The sequence below is a fragment of the Stenella coeruleoalba genome (genome assembly GCF_951394435.1).
Source record: "Stenella coeruleoalba genome assembly, chromosome: 12".
In the NCBI taxonomy this organism is placed as follows: Eukaryota; Metazoa; Chordata; class Mammalia; order Artiodactyla; family Delphinidae; genus Stenella; species Stenella coeruleoalba.
Window position 1 is genome coordinate 8,597,615 of NC_137158.1, and position 17,002 is coordinate 8,614,616.

At 42.1% G+C, this 17,002-nt stretch overlaps 1 protein-coding gene across 1 annotated transcript in view; it reads left to right on the plus strand.

Moving 5' to 3' along the window:
- Nucleotides 1–17,002, plus strand: part of COL19A1 (collagen type XIX alpha 1 chain) — a 363,495-nt gene that overhangs the window by 241,084 nt on the left and 105,409 nt on the right. Inside the window, exon 17 of the mRNA XM_079939273.1 lies at nucleotides 14,891–14,944. Coding sequence (XP_079795399.1) covers nucleotides 14,891–14,944 — 54 coding nt within the window. The remainder of the gene's footprint in view (nucleotides 1–14,890; nucleotides 14,945–17,002) is intronic.

Here is a 17,002-nt window from a genome sequence, read left to right on the forward strand (position 1 = left end):
TCATTTTTTTTTTGCAGTACGCGGTCCTCTCACTGTTGTGGCCTCTCCCGTTGCGGAGCACAGGCTCCGGACGCACAGGCTCAGTGGCCATGGCTCACGGGCCCAGCCGCTCCACAGCATGTGGGATCTTCCCAGACCGGGGCACGAACCCATGTCCCCTGCATCGACAGGCGGACTCTCAACCACTGCGCCACCAGGGAAGCCCAAAGATAGATCTTAAAAACATAATATTGAGTACAAAAAAATTTGTTAAAGGATACATACAAAAAATAATTTTTACAACTTTCAAAATACTGGGCACTACTTAGTTATTCATATATATAAATATATGTGTATATATATGTATGTGTATATATATGTGTGTGTGTGTGTGTGTGTGTGTGTGTGTTTATTGAGTACATGAACCAATACACAATTGGTACCTCCAATTCGTGAGAGTAGTTACACCTCAGGAGGAGTGAGGGAAACAAGACTACAAGAAAGGACTCCCATTTAATCTGTAACATTTTATTTATTTTAAAAAAGACTTGAAGAAAATATTGCAAAATACTACCAGTTGTTAATTCTGTGCTGTGGGAAGATAATCATTTGTTATGTTACTCTTTTTATAGACCTGCATTTTAAAAAACTTTTCAGCAAAATAATTTCAAAGTACTAATGAAATTTTTGTCTTGTGTTCTCTACAACAACACTAACAAAAATAATGATTAAAAACACCACCAGGGCTTCCCTGGTGGCGCAGTGGTTGAGAGTCCGCCTGCCCGATGCAGGGGACGCGGGTTCGTGCCCCGGGCCGGGAGGATGCTACATGCCGCGGAGCGGCTGGGCCCGTGAGCCATGGCTGCTGAGCCTGCGCGTCCGGAGCCTGTGCTCCGCAACGGGAGAGGCCACAGCAGTGAGAGGCCCGCGTACCACCAAAAAAAAAAAAAAAAAAATCACCAGATCCTAAAGAATTTTTGAGACATAATTAATCCCGCAGTTTTGGCGTTGATCCTTGTCTAAAAGTACAGTAATGAATGAAATCACACTGTTTTCCTCATTAGTACAGGCTCTTCATTTGCCTGGTACCTTTTCAAAGCGTTACACTTAATTCCATTTTAATTGTTAGCTCAGGCCAAAAATTAGAACAAGTATTTCTTGAGCACCTACAATTTGCCAGGCATTATTGTAGCCACTGGAGATAGCCAATGAAAACAATGGACTGGGACTCAGCAAACGATGGCCCTTAGGCCAAATCTGGTCCATGCGTTTTTGTAAATAAAGTTTTATTGGAACACATCCACGCTCATTTGCTTGCATGTTGTCTATGACTGTTCTACAACAACAGAGTATTGTGCCAGACTGAAATATCTACTCTCTTACCCTTTACAGGAGAACTTGGCCAACCCCTGCAATAGACAAAAACCTCTACCCTCATGGAGCTTGCAATCTATTACAAAGACAGACAGTAACAAAATAAATGTCTTAGAATGGTTGGTGGTGATACATGCAACTGAGAATAAGAAAGCAGGGGAAGGGGTTAGGGAGTGTTGTGAGGAGGTCAGAGAAAGCCACGTTGCAAGGATGACCTGGGAGCAAAGATCTAAGAGGTGAGGGACCAGCTCTGTGGAAATCTGGGGGAAGCAGACAGTGTTAAGGCCTGAGGTGGAAAGTTCAAGGAGCTGCAGGAAGCTGTGTGGCTGGCCGGGTGTGAGAGCAGCGGATGTGGGGCAGAGCCCTGCAGGCCGTGGCAAGGAGCTGGGCTTTTGCTCTTAGTAAGGGCCCTAGTTTGTCCTTTGTAAAATCTAGAATATTAATTTCATTCCAAGAGTGAGGCCAAAGCTATGGATACCACATTTTTAGGCAAAATATTATTTACATTTGAAAATTTCAGTTCTAACCCGACTGGCCATCCTGCCAATTCTGACCAGTGTTCAGGGAAGAGAACAGGCTAGCTGATGGCTGAATATTATTACTATTTGAAAAACATTTCTGCAGACATATCTTACCCATGAGTCAGCCAGGCTGAAATATTAGTGTCAGACAGCACATTCTACGTAAATTTTGGTTTAGGCCAGGAGGGTAGCCTCAAAGGACTAAATTTTAAAATGAGTATTTGGGATATATTTTTCCTTGGTATTTGCCAAAAATGTAATTGATCCACTAGCTCTATATCTGAATGTGTTGGACCACCTTCCGCATGTCCCCACGCAGTGTAACCTCGCCAGGAAAGCTTGGAACCTTCTGTCCAGAAGGATGGGTGGGCACCGATGGAGCCAGGCACCATTCCTCTGCCTTCAAGAAAATTTATGGGGAAAGATTATAGAAAGCTCTTTTCAAACCTTGGTATTTCTCTTACAGTAAATATTTCCCAGGTGCTCATATATTCCAGCCCAATGTTTTTAGGCAGGTATGTTATTAGTCCTTTTTTAAAAAAATAAATAAATAAACGGTTAAGGGTGAGAGATGATATAACTGGCTCAGGTTTGCTTAGCTGATAAATACAAGAGATGGTACTAATGGCCAGGTCTCTCCCTTCTTAGTACAGCGCACTTTTCCATTCTGTTTTTATTGTTAATCAATGATCAATTATTTTGTCATAAATATATGAGTTAAAATCTATATTCACCTCTACCTTTGTACAGAAAAAGCATGACCATGGGCAAGTACACCACATAATTAAAGTATGCCAAAATAGAAATATCAGTTTTGGCCAAGTTTAATGCAACCTCCAGCTCTTGAAAATAGTTACAAGCTACTGTTCTCTTTTCTTGAATGTCTTTAAGCAGCCTTGATTTTTTGTGTGGAGAAAATCTGGTAGACAGGAAAGAAGAGAAATTAATACTAGACTAAAAGCCCCCCAAACCTTCAAAGGTAGGATCTGTGTCTAATTTTCTCTTTAATCTCCAATATTCATATAGTAAGCACTTAATAAATGCAACAATGCTTATCACTGACGCAAGGTTATCTGTTTACTGAATTTCCCACTCATTTATGTTCTTCTGGAAGTTGATTTCTCATTTTGGTACAAAACAGATCTGTAAGTTTTGTTTGTTTGTTTTTGTTTTTTGCGGTACGCGGGCCTCTCACTGTTGTGGCCTCTCCCGTTGCGGGGCACAGGCTCCGGACGCGCAGGCTCCGCGGCCATGGCTCACGGGCCCAGCCGCTCCGCGGCATGTGGGATCTTCCCGGACCGGGGTACGAACGCGCGTCCCCTGCATCGGCAGGCGGACTCTCAACCACCGTGCCACCAGGGAAGCCCCAGATCTGTAATTTTGATTGCTTTCAACCTTAGCTCTTGTAGTTTTAGTTATCAGTGTTTCTGAAGGATTTAAATTAAGGTTCTGTCTTCAGAAACCCAGATATCCAAATGAACATGCAACTATTACCAAATAATTTTATGTTTAGAATCATTTACACACATGACTGGATTTTCTCTTTGCCTCTGAAGATCTTGACATCAAATAGAGCCCACCGCCTATGTTCTCTCCTTTAAATGGGCTTAACTCTTGTTTCTTCGATATGATTTTCTCCAAATAATCATCAGATAAAAATATTTTATTATATGTAAGGAAAAGATAATGACATAACTACTTCCATTTATACTTTTTTCCCCAGCTTTTGATTTCTCAGCCATGATCTAACATTGAGAGTTTTTTTGCTTTCATTAGCTTCCCAGAGTTCTCATTTGTAAAGTCACTGGGACCTGTGGCCATCTGTTACTTTCAGACATCTTTATAGCTTTGATTCTATATTTTAAAAGGTGTTCAAGCTATGGCATCCTTTCGCAGTAAAGACTCTAAAGTTATTAATTAATCATAATATAAAAAAGATTATAAACTGCATTTGCATATTTCTGTGTCCATTAATTTAAACATCCTTTTTTTCCCCCCTGCAAGGTCTTTTGCTTTAGTGAGGGCAACCAACTGACAGACTGCTCATTAATCATACATGTTAACGGAGTAGTTAAAGCTTTAAAGTCTAACTCACCACTCTGTCTACAGGGACCAGTCCTTGTTTTCTAAATGTGATGACATACACTTCAGACACTGCTAATTAGGTCTTTCCCTTGAAAATTCATCCTGACATGTTTCAAGAACATATTTTTCCCTTGAGTACAAGCTCATTAAATTATAAATATCTTTATATAAGTCTTGCAGGATTACTTAAACAATGCAGCATTCTCTATTTGAAAACCATTGTTCACAGTGAAGGATGAAATAGATCTCACTTCCTTATATCATTTTTTCAGTCAAAAACAATGGACTGGGTAAATATCAGAGAATAATAGATATTATATTCAGTAACGTAAGATGTTAAAGGAAGGTAAAAAATACTTCGTACTTATAAATGGAAATGGGTATTAGTCAGGGTTCTCCAGAAAAATGAAAGCATCAGGATGTGTATACAGAGAGACAGAGACAGAGAGAATTGGCTCACACAGTTGTAGAGTCTTGGTAAATCCAAAACCTATAGAGTAGTCTGGTAGGCTGGAGGCCCAGTGAAGAGCTGCAGTTCAAGTCCAAAGGCCGTCTGCAGGCAGAGTTCCTTCTTGCCTTGGGGAGGTCAGTCTTTGCTCCATTCAGGCCTTGGACCAATTGGCGAGACCCGCACACCTTATCGAGGGCAGCCTGCTGTGCTCAGAATCCACCATCTAAATGCTAATCTCATCCAAAAACCACCTTTACAGAAACATTCAGAAAAATGTTCGGCCAAATATCTGGGCACCACATAAACTTAACCGCCACAAAATGCTCTACAGATACTCAACTCTTGATTATCTGCACAAATGGAAGGAGATGTTCCTGCGAGCGACCTAAATCAGATAAGCTACCATCAGTTCTGTTGAGCCCCTGAATTACATGATCAGTCTGTAGCAGTTTTACCCTAGTGGCTGCTAATCTACACAGGCCAGTGTTTAGGTCAACCCCATGATGCGGCCCCTTTACGACAACTCCCAGTGGTTTCCCAAGACAATCAAAGGAAGAAAACACAAAGCCCTCACCACAGTCTTCAAGGCTCAGCTAATCTGCCCTGCCTGCCACCCACCCAGGGCTTGCGCTTCTGCAGCCACCCAGGGCTTTGTTCTCACTGTTCCGTCTGCTGGGTGTCCTTTCTCAGCCCGTGCACAGCCCACGGACTCGCTTGGTTCAGGTGTCTGCTGAGACCGCCCCTGATTTTTCTATCTGAAATGGCACACCACCCTATCTAACTCTGTATCCCTTTACCCTGCTTTACTTTTTATGATTCTTGTCGCTATCCAGAATTTATATCTCTACTCGTGTCGTTATCAGATACGCAGTCAGTATAACAGGGAGGGATGATCAGGGATGACACAGCCAGGTTACCTGAATTCAAGTCCCAGCTCTGCTGCTTATCTGGACGTGTGACCTCAGGCAAGCTGCTCTGTCACTCAGTTGCCTCATCCGTAAAACAGAGACACCTCAAAGATATTACGAGGACTTTGAAGATATAATGAATACGTAGATATAAATTGCTTTGAACGGTGTCTGGCAGAGAGAAAGGACCAGGTGCTATCTATTTCTATCACTGTCTCCGCTAGAATATAAGCTCTCTGAGGACAGAATGGATTCAGGGTATTTCCAGAGCACAGAGAAGGATCTGGCCCACAGTAAGGACTCATTAAATGTTTGTTGAACGAATTAATGAAGGAATCTGGGAACATGCCAGCTGAGAATGGGAAATATGTTCTACAAAAACACAGTGAAGAGGTGGTAGGTTGTTGGGCTGCAGGCCTAGAAGGCCTGCATTTGCCCAGCTTTAAGACCGAAGAAAGAGCCCGGAGTCAGCAACAGACACATCAGTGGTTTTATGGATCGGGGCGCTTACACGTCTGAAGCAAGGTCCTGGAGGGATTTCCAGTTATAGGGGAGTTGACGTCAGGTGGGCTCATCGGTTACCAGGGAAACCAGCAGAGGGACACAGGCCCCTCACCACCCCTTTGACAAGGACAGTCACTCGCTGGGGCCTGGGGCAAGTACGTAGGAAGGTCAGTCCTGTGAGTAGGTGTTGGTTAGGCTTTAGGGATGTCTGTATAGGGATGGATGGATGTACGTCCTGTGTAGCAGGACGCTCAGCATAAGATGTAGCTGCGGTTTCTGCCTGAAGGATACTTCTCTAAAGGGGACTGAGAAGTCAAAGGAGAACATAAAAAGAATCCAGCAAATGACCTGCAGCTGGGGCTGGCAGGGCCAACTGAGGTACCAGCTTTCCCAAGACACTCTAACCTTACTCTGGGAAAAGGTCGGAGCTGAAGGAGAAAGAGACTGTGGGAAAGCAGCTGGAAGAGGTCAGACTCAGAGTTCCTCTTACCCAGTCACACTGGCAAGTGACCTTGGGTGTCAGGTTTAAGGAAATGAAAAGAGTCTTCAAGTCAAGAAAAAACATACCCAGTATTTACATAATGGCAGGTCCACAAGAATTCAGTTTTTGAAGGTCATCAATACAGAGTCCCAATACTTAAGTCCATCGTGAAAGCACAAGGAGTGGTGGCGGGAAATGCCTTCCAAGCCCAGTTGATTGAAAGGTTGGCAATAAGTATCAGAGGACAAAAGGACCAAAGAGGACACATCTGTATGGGGGCACAAGTGTCCATGGAAGCTGTTCCTGTCTGAGGGGACTCTTCAGGGTCTAGCACCCCATCTCATTGCCAAGGGGGTGCAGACGGCTTCCTCCACCCGCATTTCCCTCCCATCCCATCCCGGTGACCAACCCCCCGCCACTTCCCCTGTCAAACGAAAGGCTGAGAGAGTTACTGAAAGGTTTGGGAAGCAACTTAATTCTCACCTTCCCTCCCCAGAACTCCTGAGTTTACCTACAACCAAATGAACAACACTCTCCAAATAGCTGTTGTCAATAGCTGTCCCTCCTCTTCTACCCTGAAAGCAAGATCCAGGCCTTATTCATATATTTTCCCCTAGAACAGTACGTAAAACACAGACAGTACATTTCTGCTGAATACATTTACTCATTTTTTGGATAGGGTTTGAAGTGGGCATTTAAATATCCAAGTGGGATTTAATCCATTAAATTTAAGTTGATGGATTGAGAATTATGCACTGAAAGTTCTTCTGTATGAAAATTGGGTGACCTTCATACTTGCATCTTACGGATCCTTGGGGATTCTCTCTGTTTACGGGAAGTTATTGAATAGCTGCAAAATGTATTCCTATGAATTTATTTGCTGTTGCTCAATTCAGTCTTTCTCTTTGAAACTGCAGTTCTAAAATTCCACCCCTTGAGGGTACATTTCATTTGTTAAAGTATGTGACTCAAAAATACTGAAAATGCACTTCTATAAATTTAGCTTCATTGAAATCAAGATATGAAATGTCATTAATGATTTCTTTGTTCCAGTGCTGACTGGTAAGGCTGAATTCCTTCTTATACACTGGCTCAAGCTCTGACCCGTCTGAAATTTGTTGGGGAACCTCATCACATCGTTTTCATGTTAACATTTCTTTTAAATAAGACACTAGCAGTTTATGTGCATTATTTGTCCCTCTACGTGTTGATTTCATCCACTCTCTAAGTCTAAAAATGTAACAGTTTCCTGAATAAAAATGAAAGATGCTTGAAGCCTATGAGTGCTTGGAGATGGGGACCCCAGGGCATGGGCATAGTTCTCGGACAAGGAAGGCAGAGTCCAAGCCCGATTCTCCTCCTCCAGCCTGCAAGCATCCCCCTGCAAACTTCCAAATACGGAGGGAGCGTCCCCCCTCTCACTGCCACACAATAAAATGTATCACAGATGGTCAGGAAGCAGCTAAGCCATGCCCTACCGTGCCCCACCCCTGAGCCGGGATGAACCAAGTGCATTGGCTGAGGTTGGCAATGGCAGGATAGAAAACAGAGCCCGCGATTGGGACAGAGAGAGTTGGTGGTTTGGCAAGACCGTCTGGGTCCAGTCTAAGTGGAAGGTTGTGGTTGTCCTGCTGGCGCAAGGCAAAGGCAAGCAGCCATCAGGGGGGCAGCTGAGAGAACTAGAAAGACCTGAATTCCCCAAAGGGCAAAGTCGTAAGGCAATGGGACATTGAAAAATCTGTCTTGGTGGTGGGAAAACAAGAGAAACTCAACAATTAGAGCGGCAAAGTAACTGAAATCGTGAATGACCAGGATATGCCCCCCCAAGGACACCTTCATCCTGAGGGTTACGGGTTTTAAGATCAGACACACTTGGGGTTAAATTTTAGCCCCACCAATGAAGAGCAGGGTGATTTGGAGCTAGATGTTTAATCTTTCGTGCTCTGTAAAATGGGAACAGTATCACTCACCCACAGTAGTTTGGAGCAGATTAAATGAAATAGCGTAAGTCCGTGCTTAGCACTCAGGGCTTGGCCCATGGCAAGCATCTGATCAATGGTAACCATTTTAATAATCATTTGTCATAGGCTTTTATGTTTCTTGGTACATGCACAGCTTGGAGCACACAAGGAAAAGGTGATTTGGGGTTCATCCAGTCAGAAGGGACTTAAGAGGTCAGACCTTAACTATACTTATCTTCGTGACCAAATTGGTGCCGCCATGATAACTTCATAGGAATGCTAAACAGTGACTGTAGACCACGCTGACCACAGACCAGACCACCTGGCCCAGTCCCGCGCTTCGATGAAGTGTTGCCGTTTATTCAGATTATCATTTATTCAGTTATAGCTGAGGGGGTTTAGTTAATATTGTCACATTTCTAACTTGTTTTGAAAAGCCACATTAGTTACTGGTAGAGTCCATCCAAAGGGGGAAAAAAGGAAGAGAACAGGGCTTCCCTGGTGGCGCAGTGGTTGAGAGTCCGCCTGCCGATGCAGGGGACGCGGGTGCGTGCCCCGGTCCGGGAGGATCCTACATGCCGCGGAGCGGCTGGGCCCGTGAGCCATGGCCGCTGAGCCTGCGCGTCCGGAGCCTGTGCTCCACAGTGGGAGAGGCCACAGCAGTGAGAGGCCCACGTACCGCCAAAAAAAAAAAAAAAAAAGGAAGGGAACAGAGAGATGGGGAAATTGTGACATGATTTAGAAATTTTAAGATCCCAACCTAAATGAGAAAAGCAATATCGGGAATAGCATCACAATATGGATTCATCTTCCCTTAGCTCTAAACCTATTTCAGATTCTTTGTTCATGTTGAATTACATCCTCTTCCCGTGTCCTTACAAGAGCCACTTGTCTGATCCCTGAAATAAGGAGACCATTATGACTAGCCTCATTGCTGTCTTAGATGTATTTTTAAAGATGTTAAGAAATAAAATTCACTTAAGATGTTATGCATTCCTCATGTAAGTATTCCGTTCCCATTCTTTCACATATCGTTGATTTCAAAATGTGCTAACCTTTTACATCAGTCATTAATCTTATTTCCGTTCACAATGTAAAAAAAGAAAACTAAACTTCCCAGATGGTCTGTAATGTTTTCCTGTGTAATTAACACCTACTTCACAGTTGTGGGTGCCAGTCAAGGCCCTGTCTCCTCTTCCTCGACATCTCCTTGGTACCTTGTTCAGGCTGAGTTGATGCCTAAGACTGTGCTGAATACACACATGGGAACAGGGGAATTCTGGAGAGGAGCCAGCTGCATTAGAAGACCTGGCAATTTAGAGAGATTACTTACACACGTGTCTCCTCTGTGGGCTTGAGGGCTGCATACCACCCTTTATTTCGGTACGATTACTACTGTAACTTGTCCTCGTCGTCATCATCAACAGCAAAAACCATCTGACAGATAAGTACCAGTCGCCCATTATTTGCATTCTTCCCTTCTTAATGCTCCTGGATGGTCAAGTGTTTATAAATCAAGTGGCTAATTTAAGATACATGTGCTCTCATACTGCAAGTCATCCTGGAAGCATCAAGTTATTTTTACTGTTGAAAATTTGTAGATGTCATTTATTTAAATAGGCCTGGGTTTTTTTTTTTTTCCTTCCTGACAGTATTGACCCTCTGTGGTCATGTACACAGCAAATGCAGATGGATGAAGTCATCTGATAATTCAAATAAAATCACTCCATCGTGGAAATCTCCTGGTTTCATTTTTTTTAAATTTTTATTGAAGTATAACAAACATTCAGAAAAATGTATGTATCCTAAGGAGACCACTTGTTGATTTTTCACAAATCAAGAACACGCTTGTAACCTGCACACAGTTCAAGAAACAGAACGTCCGCATCTTAGTCTGATGATCTCAGTCGCTCCCCACTCCCACATGGGTGACCTGTTGCAACTTCTAACAGCTTAGCTTAGTATTGCCTGCTTTTATTCCTTATATGAATTGATCAACGTTGTGTTTACACAATTTCACCATATTGTTGCATATAGTTGTATTCCATTCATTTCCATTGTTATATAGTATTCCACTGTATGAATAATCTACAATTTACTTTTTCTATTTCTACTCTTAATGGGCATCTTGATTGTTGTTTTAGATGAAAAAATCCCCTATGCAAGGTTGACAGTGGGTTACGTTTTTTAACTGATGCACAACACAGATTTTAGAAGGTTTTCTTGATATATTATCAACATTTTTAAATGGAAAAGAAAAGGATAATTGGATAAAGGATGGTAGAAGGGCAGGGAGAAAAGAAACTAACATTTATTATTCCCACTGTGTCAGATATTATAGTAGGAGTGTTGTTGTTGTTGTTTTTAATTGTGGAGAAAAACACATAGCATAAAATTTACCATCTTAACCATTTTTAGCTGTACAGTTCATTAGTGTTAAGTACAGCCGCATTGTTGTGAAAAGATCTTCAGAACTTTTTCATCTTGTAAAACTAAAACTCTGCTCCCATTAAATGACTTCCCCTATCCCCCGCCCCCCAGCCCCTGGCCACCACCATTCTACCTTCTGCTTCTATAAATTTGGCTACTCTAAGTACCTCATATAAGCGAAATCATACGGTATTTGTCTTCTACTGACTTATTTCACTGTGCCTATTTTGATTGGCATGATGTCATCAAGGTTTATCCATGTTGTAGCATGTATCAGAATGTCCTTCCTTTTCAAAATTGAATAATATTCCATCGTATGTACCACATTTTGTTTATCCACTCATCTGTTAATGGACGTTTGGATTGGTTCTGCCTCTTGGCTATTCTGAATAGTGCTACGTATGAACATAGTGTGCAGATATCTCTTCACGACCCTGTTTTCAATTCCTTTGGATATAGACCCAGTAGTGGGATTTCTGGATCACATGGTCGTTCTACTTTTCATTATTTTAAAAATCTGCGCAGTGTTTTCCACAGCAGTTGCTCCATTCTACAATCTCGCCAGCAGTGCGCGAGCATTCCAGTTTCTCCAGATCCTCACGAACGCTTATTTTGTTTTTTGAAACTAGCCATCCTAATGGGTGTGTGCGTGGCAGGAATTTTACACATGATCTCTTTTTTAATTCTTCACAAACAGGCTTCAATGGGTAAGTACCAATTTTACAGCAAGGACATCTTGACACAAGAACCTTCCATAAAAGAAAAGACTGGGATTCCAATCCAGGCGGTCCTGAAGTTGACAATGGGGTTTTTATTCTTAAAGTTCCACGCAGTCACAAAACCAACCCAGCTCTTTTGTTCTGAGCTACGAGGTTTACAAGATTAAGGGCTATACAAGATTGCCTGACTTTAAATATGAAATAAGAGGTTGAGGTTTAGAACAGGAGTTCTCACAGTGTGGTCTCAAGGCCAGTAGCATCAGTACTGCTGGGAACTTGTTATAAATGTGAGTTCTCGGGTCCCACCCCGGACATGCTGAGTCAGAAACTCTGGAAGTGGGGAGAGCAATCTGTTTCTGCTAGGTCTCCCGAGGATGCTGATGTGTGATCGAGTTAGAGCACCACTGGGCTTAAATCATTAGACAAATACCTAAGCTGCAGTCTGATAACCTTTACACTGTTGCCAAACAGGAAACGTACGTGTTGAGCACTCTGAGGTTTCCAGGGCAACCTGATATGGTAAATCTGCCTTTTATGCTTCATACTCCCAATTTTCAGAAAAGTATTGGCTTAGCCCAATTGTAATGCTGCTGAAACCATCCATTTGGAGATTGAGCCAGACTCCAACTGATCAATTGCTTCTGAACAAATGGCCACCTGGGACCAGGCACCCTAGCCAGGAAGGCCGCACCCAGCTCAGCATTTTTCTGTTATGTGCTGGGATTTTCATCCCAACCCACATCCGAGTGCCCACTTCTTGTCTCACTTTACAGTGGGTCTAGAATGAAGGGCCTGAAATAAGAGGAGACAGAAGTGGAAAGAAACACGCAAAAACAGCCCCTCTATCGACGTCAGGAGGGTATTCCCTGGCCCTCCCAGGCACAGCCCCAGCCCCAGAGTATGGAATCTAAAAAAGCCTAATTCGTCGACACAGAGACAATGTTGGCTGCCAAAGGCTGAGGAAGGGGAAATGAGGAGATGCCGGTCAAAGTGCACAGACTTCCAGTTAGAAGATGAATAAGTTTGGGGATCTAATGTACAGCATGGTGACTATAGTTAACAATACTGTGTTTATACTTGAAAGTTGCTGAGAGAGTAGAGTTTAAATGTTCTCAACACACACACACAAATGGTAATTATGTAGGCTGACGGGGGTATTCCCTAACTTTATTCCTAACATATAAGTGTATGAAGGCATCACTTGTACACATGAAACTTACACAATGTTACATGCCAATTACATCTGAGTAAAGCTGAAAAAGAAAAAAGTATTCAAATCTGCTTCAGGATGTTACTAGAAATTCAAGCCTAGAAACCACATTTAAACTGAAAATACGTGCTGGCTGAAGTCAGCTGTGTACAGTATGTTCCAATAATTTGACGGTCCTCAAAAACATCTTACCTGCATGTCTACTGTTAGCAAGGAGGCATAGAGACAGTCAGCGTTCCCCTGTGCTCTTCCAGAGACACATCCGCACACTCTTGACAGTTGCAAGGCTTTGAACAATGATGTAAATCAGCAGCGACGTGCAAGAGTTTGGAAGCTTGCCCGTACCATACTGAACCATGAATGCGTCTACTCCTCATGTTAAGACATGACAATGTTATGCTACAATATCTGAGACTTGGTTTATCTTAAACATTAACTCTGTGATAAAAGTTGATCAATAACCTCATTTTCTCCACTTCCTGCCCAAATCAATATATATGTCTCCTTTAAGGAAAGGAGACTGCACACAAAGTTTATCCTATGGTTTTAACTTACCTCAACCTAAAAGAAAGAACCAATCACCTACTGCAATGTCACCGATTTTGTTTCTCTGTGCTCTTGTAAATGAATAAATTACGGTGCTTCCACTTTCCAAGTAAACAAACGTTGTATCGTTGATTAATCCTCAGGGGCTGATTGACTTGCATTTACTAAAAGACCCAATATATTGATTTTCAGAATGTGTAAACTGCAAAACAAGAAAATTATGTCCAAGTGTGTAACTTTTATTTAGTATACAGAATATTAAATTATATGTTCATTCCAATCTTACAACCCCCCAAAGGAAATCCAAGGTTCAGATCTCTAAAACAGAAGGTACATGAAAATAACTACTCATTTTATTTCTGGTTTTAATGAAATTTAAAAAAAAATCTGTTCTGTAGTTGTTAGCCAGGAGTTTTTATGAATACAGCTGCTATTTTTATATGGAGTCCTTGACAGTAGGTACTCAACTTGCCTTCAGCAATTAATGGAAGCATTTCCCACCCAATCACAGTGTCGCATTTGCTTACCTACCTTCCAGACCTTACTCTGCTGCTTCAGTGGGTATTGCATTTCCTACCCAACTCCAAGCTTAGCTGAAGGCCAGAAAGATCAAGCCTGACTCTTTCAGAGCAAGAAAATCTGTCAGTGAAATGGGCCTTTCCGTGTTTATGCTTACAGTTCTCCCCAAAGAGAGTTGAAAGATCAGCCTAATACTTCTACCTTTTAAGTAACAACAAGCCTTAATATGTATTAACATACTACCAATATGGTAATAAAATAAAGTTATTAGTAACAATGAAACAGAATTAGAAAACCTGCTCAGAAATGTTTCTCATTCAAAATGTGTGCTATCCATACCTAAGCTGGCTTCCTTCTATGATAAAGGAAAGAAAATAATTAAGAAAATAAATGTATAATACATCAATGTTTTTTAAATGATATAGATACACAGGTACTTAGAAATGTCATTCTGGCTCTTGTAATTGGAATTTAGCTAGTTGTGAACTTGGGGAGTTAACATTCACTTACAATAATGAAGATTAATAAGCAAGGAGTGAACATTTTATTTCACTTATAAAACAGCTTAATCATCCAAAGGGAAGAAAAGAGCTAGTTAATGTGCTTTTCACAACATATATAATTATAATATGGCTTACGGAAGTGCTTTTCAAACTTTAGTGAGTATGAGTATTACCTGAAGGGGTTTTTTAAATGCATATTCATGGATCCCTTCCCCAGAGATTCTAAACCGGTAAGTCCAGGATGGAGCCCAGAAAAGTGTATTTTTAATACCTGATAGCACCCTCAGGAAGCTCCTATAAAATTGGAATTCAGATCAGTCTTTGAGAAATACCAATTTAAGATGATAAATGCATTTATTATTGCACCTGAACCCACTGAATTATCAGACAAAATGCCCATCTTAGCCCATCTTTCAGATACTTTATATTACTTTGCTAGAGTACCAAAGTAGACAGCCTTTAAAGGGCTGCTCATAAGAGTCACAGTTTATTCGTTCCAGGCACTGTTTTTCTCATCTTGGCTGTTAAAAATTGTCTCAGAGCTTTTAGACTTCACGGGTCTTTAAAGGTCATGTGGACTTGGAATTGTTTTTTAACTTTTAGTTAATTTTTAGTCTTTAAAATTGCCATTTAATATTGTCTCATCTTAAAATAAAATGGAATCACAGTAGCTGTTGTCTGTTTCTCTTTGGTTTCTAGGGAAGACGAGGAAAACCAGGTCCTCCAGGAAAACCAGGGCCTCCAGGACCACCTGTGAGTAAACAGTAGGGTATTTCATGAGTCCCTCTGTACTGCTGTGTGTTCATCTAAAGGTTATCTTAATCCCCTGTAGATAGTAATTTCCATCTTTCCACTGTTTAACATGGTTGTGCTCCCTACACCTCCCACCACCACCAACCAAGAGATCAGGGAGGCTGGTGGCCAGCTGCACCCCCTGCCCACTTCATTCCTGGACAGGAGCAAGTGTACTGCCTGCATGGGCGCCCCAAGCCAAGTCCCAGATCAGCAAACCCTGTGCTGAACCCACCTGAGCCCCATCTCCTCAATTTCTTAACATCCAGGCTGGTGGTCAGTCAGACATCTGGGGAAGCATGCCTACTTTTCTTGACACAGCTATTTTGCCAGTAGAATTTCATAGACTATTGTTGCTAAAGAGAGCCATAAAGATCGTGTAGCCAATTAGCTGATCTCATCCTTTACCCCAAGCTTCTAGAGGAAGTCTGCAATTTCTTGTGGCTCTGCTAACTCTTCAACCCACTAGAGTCTGGATTATGTCCAAGCTACTCCGCTGGCCCTGCATTCTCCGTGATCACCAATATCCCTGAGTCATGAGACTCCCTGAGTGCCTTTCAGGCTTCACCTTATTTCACTGCTGTATAGGAACTGACGCTGTTGACTGTTCTACCCTTGAAACTCTCTATTCTCTTGGTTCATTGACGCTGATCGTTTTCTCCTACCTTTGAGGACATCCTTTTTGTCTCCTCCGTAGAGCTGTTCCCCCTTCCCTTATTTATACGTTGTATGGTTTAAAGAATCCCAGTCTTCTATTTCCACCCAGACATTCCTCCTGAGTTCCAGGCTCCTGCACCCCACGGCCTGCTCAGTATCTCCACTTGGAGGTCTCCTATGTACTACAAACATAGCCTGTCCAAAACTAAACTCTAAAAATGACCCTAGATTTTTTTTCTCTCTCTCTCATCCTCCACATCCAAATAGTTCCTAAATCATGTCAATCCTACTTCCCATTAGCTCTCATTCCTCATACCACTTCCTTATTTAGGCCCTTGTCAATTTGTATCTATATTTTTATAGCCTTCTCCCAGCTGTCTCATTGCCTCTACCTTCTACAAGTGGGGTAGTATTTCTAAATCATAACTCTGATCACGTAGCTCTTTGGTTGAAAACTCTTTAATCACTTCCCTTTCCTTCCAGATGGATTCCATATCTTCTACAGCCATTCTAGTCCCTTCAAAGTTTGTCCTTTTCCTATCTTTGTCTGTTCTCCTCTGTGCCCTTTCTTCTTTTGCAACCTGTAGTGTCATCTTCCTTTATGATCTCAAAATGCCGCACATTGCAAATGTTCTCCCCAAGGCCCAGGTGAGCTTCCCCACCTGCAGGACTCAGCTCAGACCCCAGGTCTCCCACGAAGCCCTTGCCGGTGCTCTTGGCACAGCACGAGAGGTGTCATCCTCCGCAATCCTATGAGCTTATGCCTCCTGCAGACAGAGCACGTTGTTTTGTGACTCCTATTTTCCTCGTCTTTCTGACCACTGCCCTGTGAATATTTTTTGAACCTCTATTTTATCATCATTGTCTAGCACAGTTTCTGGCATGTAGCATGTAATTGTTAATTATTTAATGAATGAGTCAACAAATGAATATACTTCATAGATGAGAAAATGAAGATGGGAGAAGAAGTGACTTTTTAAAGGCTAGAACCACCTGCGCCACCACTAGAGGGCTCTAGACTGAGCTCCTTAGGAGTCACTTAGGGTGTGGCCACATGCCAAAGGTGAAAAAGATTGCTGCTCTGTCAATGATCTCATTTCATCCATTTAGCCGTTCAAGTAAATTGTTCTCTTAGCAATGTGCTGGTGTCAGTTGATACTGGTTATGAAACAACTGGGGGGAAAATGGCATCAATTGGACATCCTGGAATCCAGTCTTTAAAGGAATCAGCTCTGTTGATTTTTATCCCAAATTTCCTGGCAAAAGAGAGAACTCATTGTAGGATTTTTGGTAATTGTCTCGTGCTATAAACAAGAAAAGCTGGTACAAGCTAACAGGCAAGATTAGACTTTCCCATAGTTT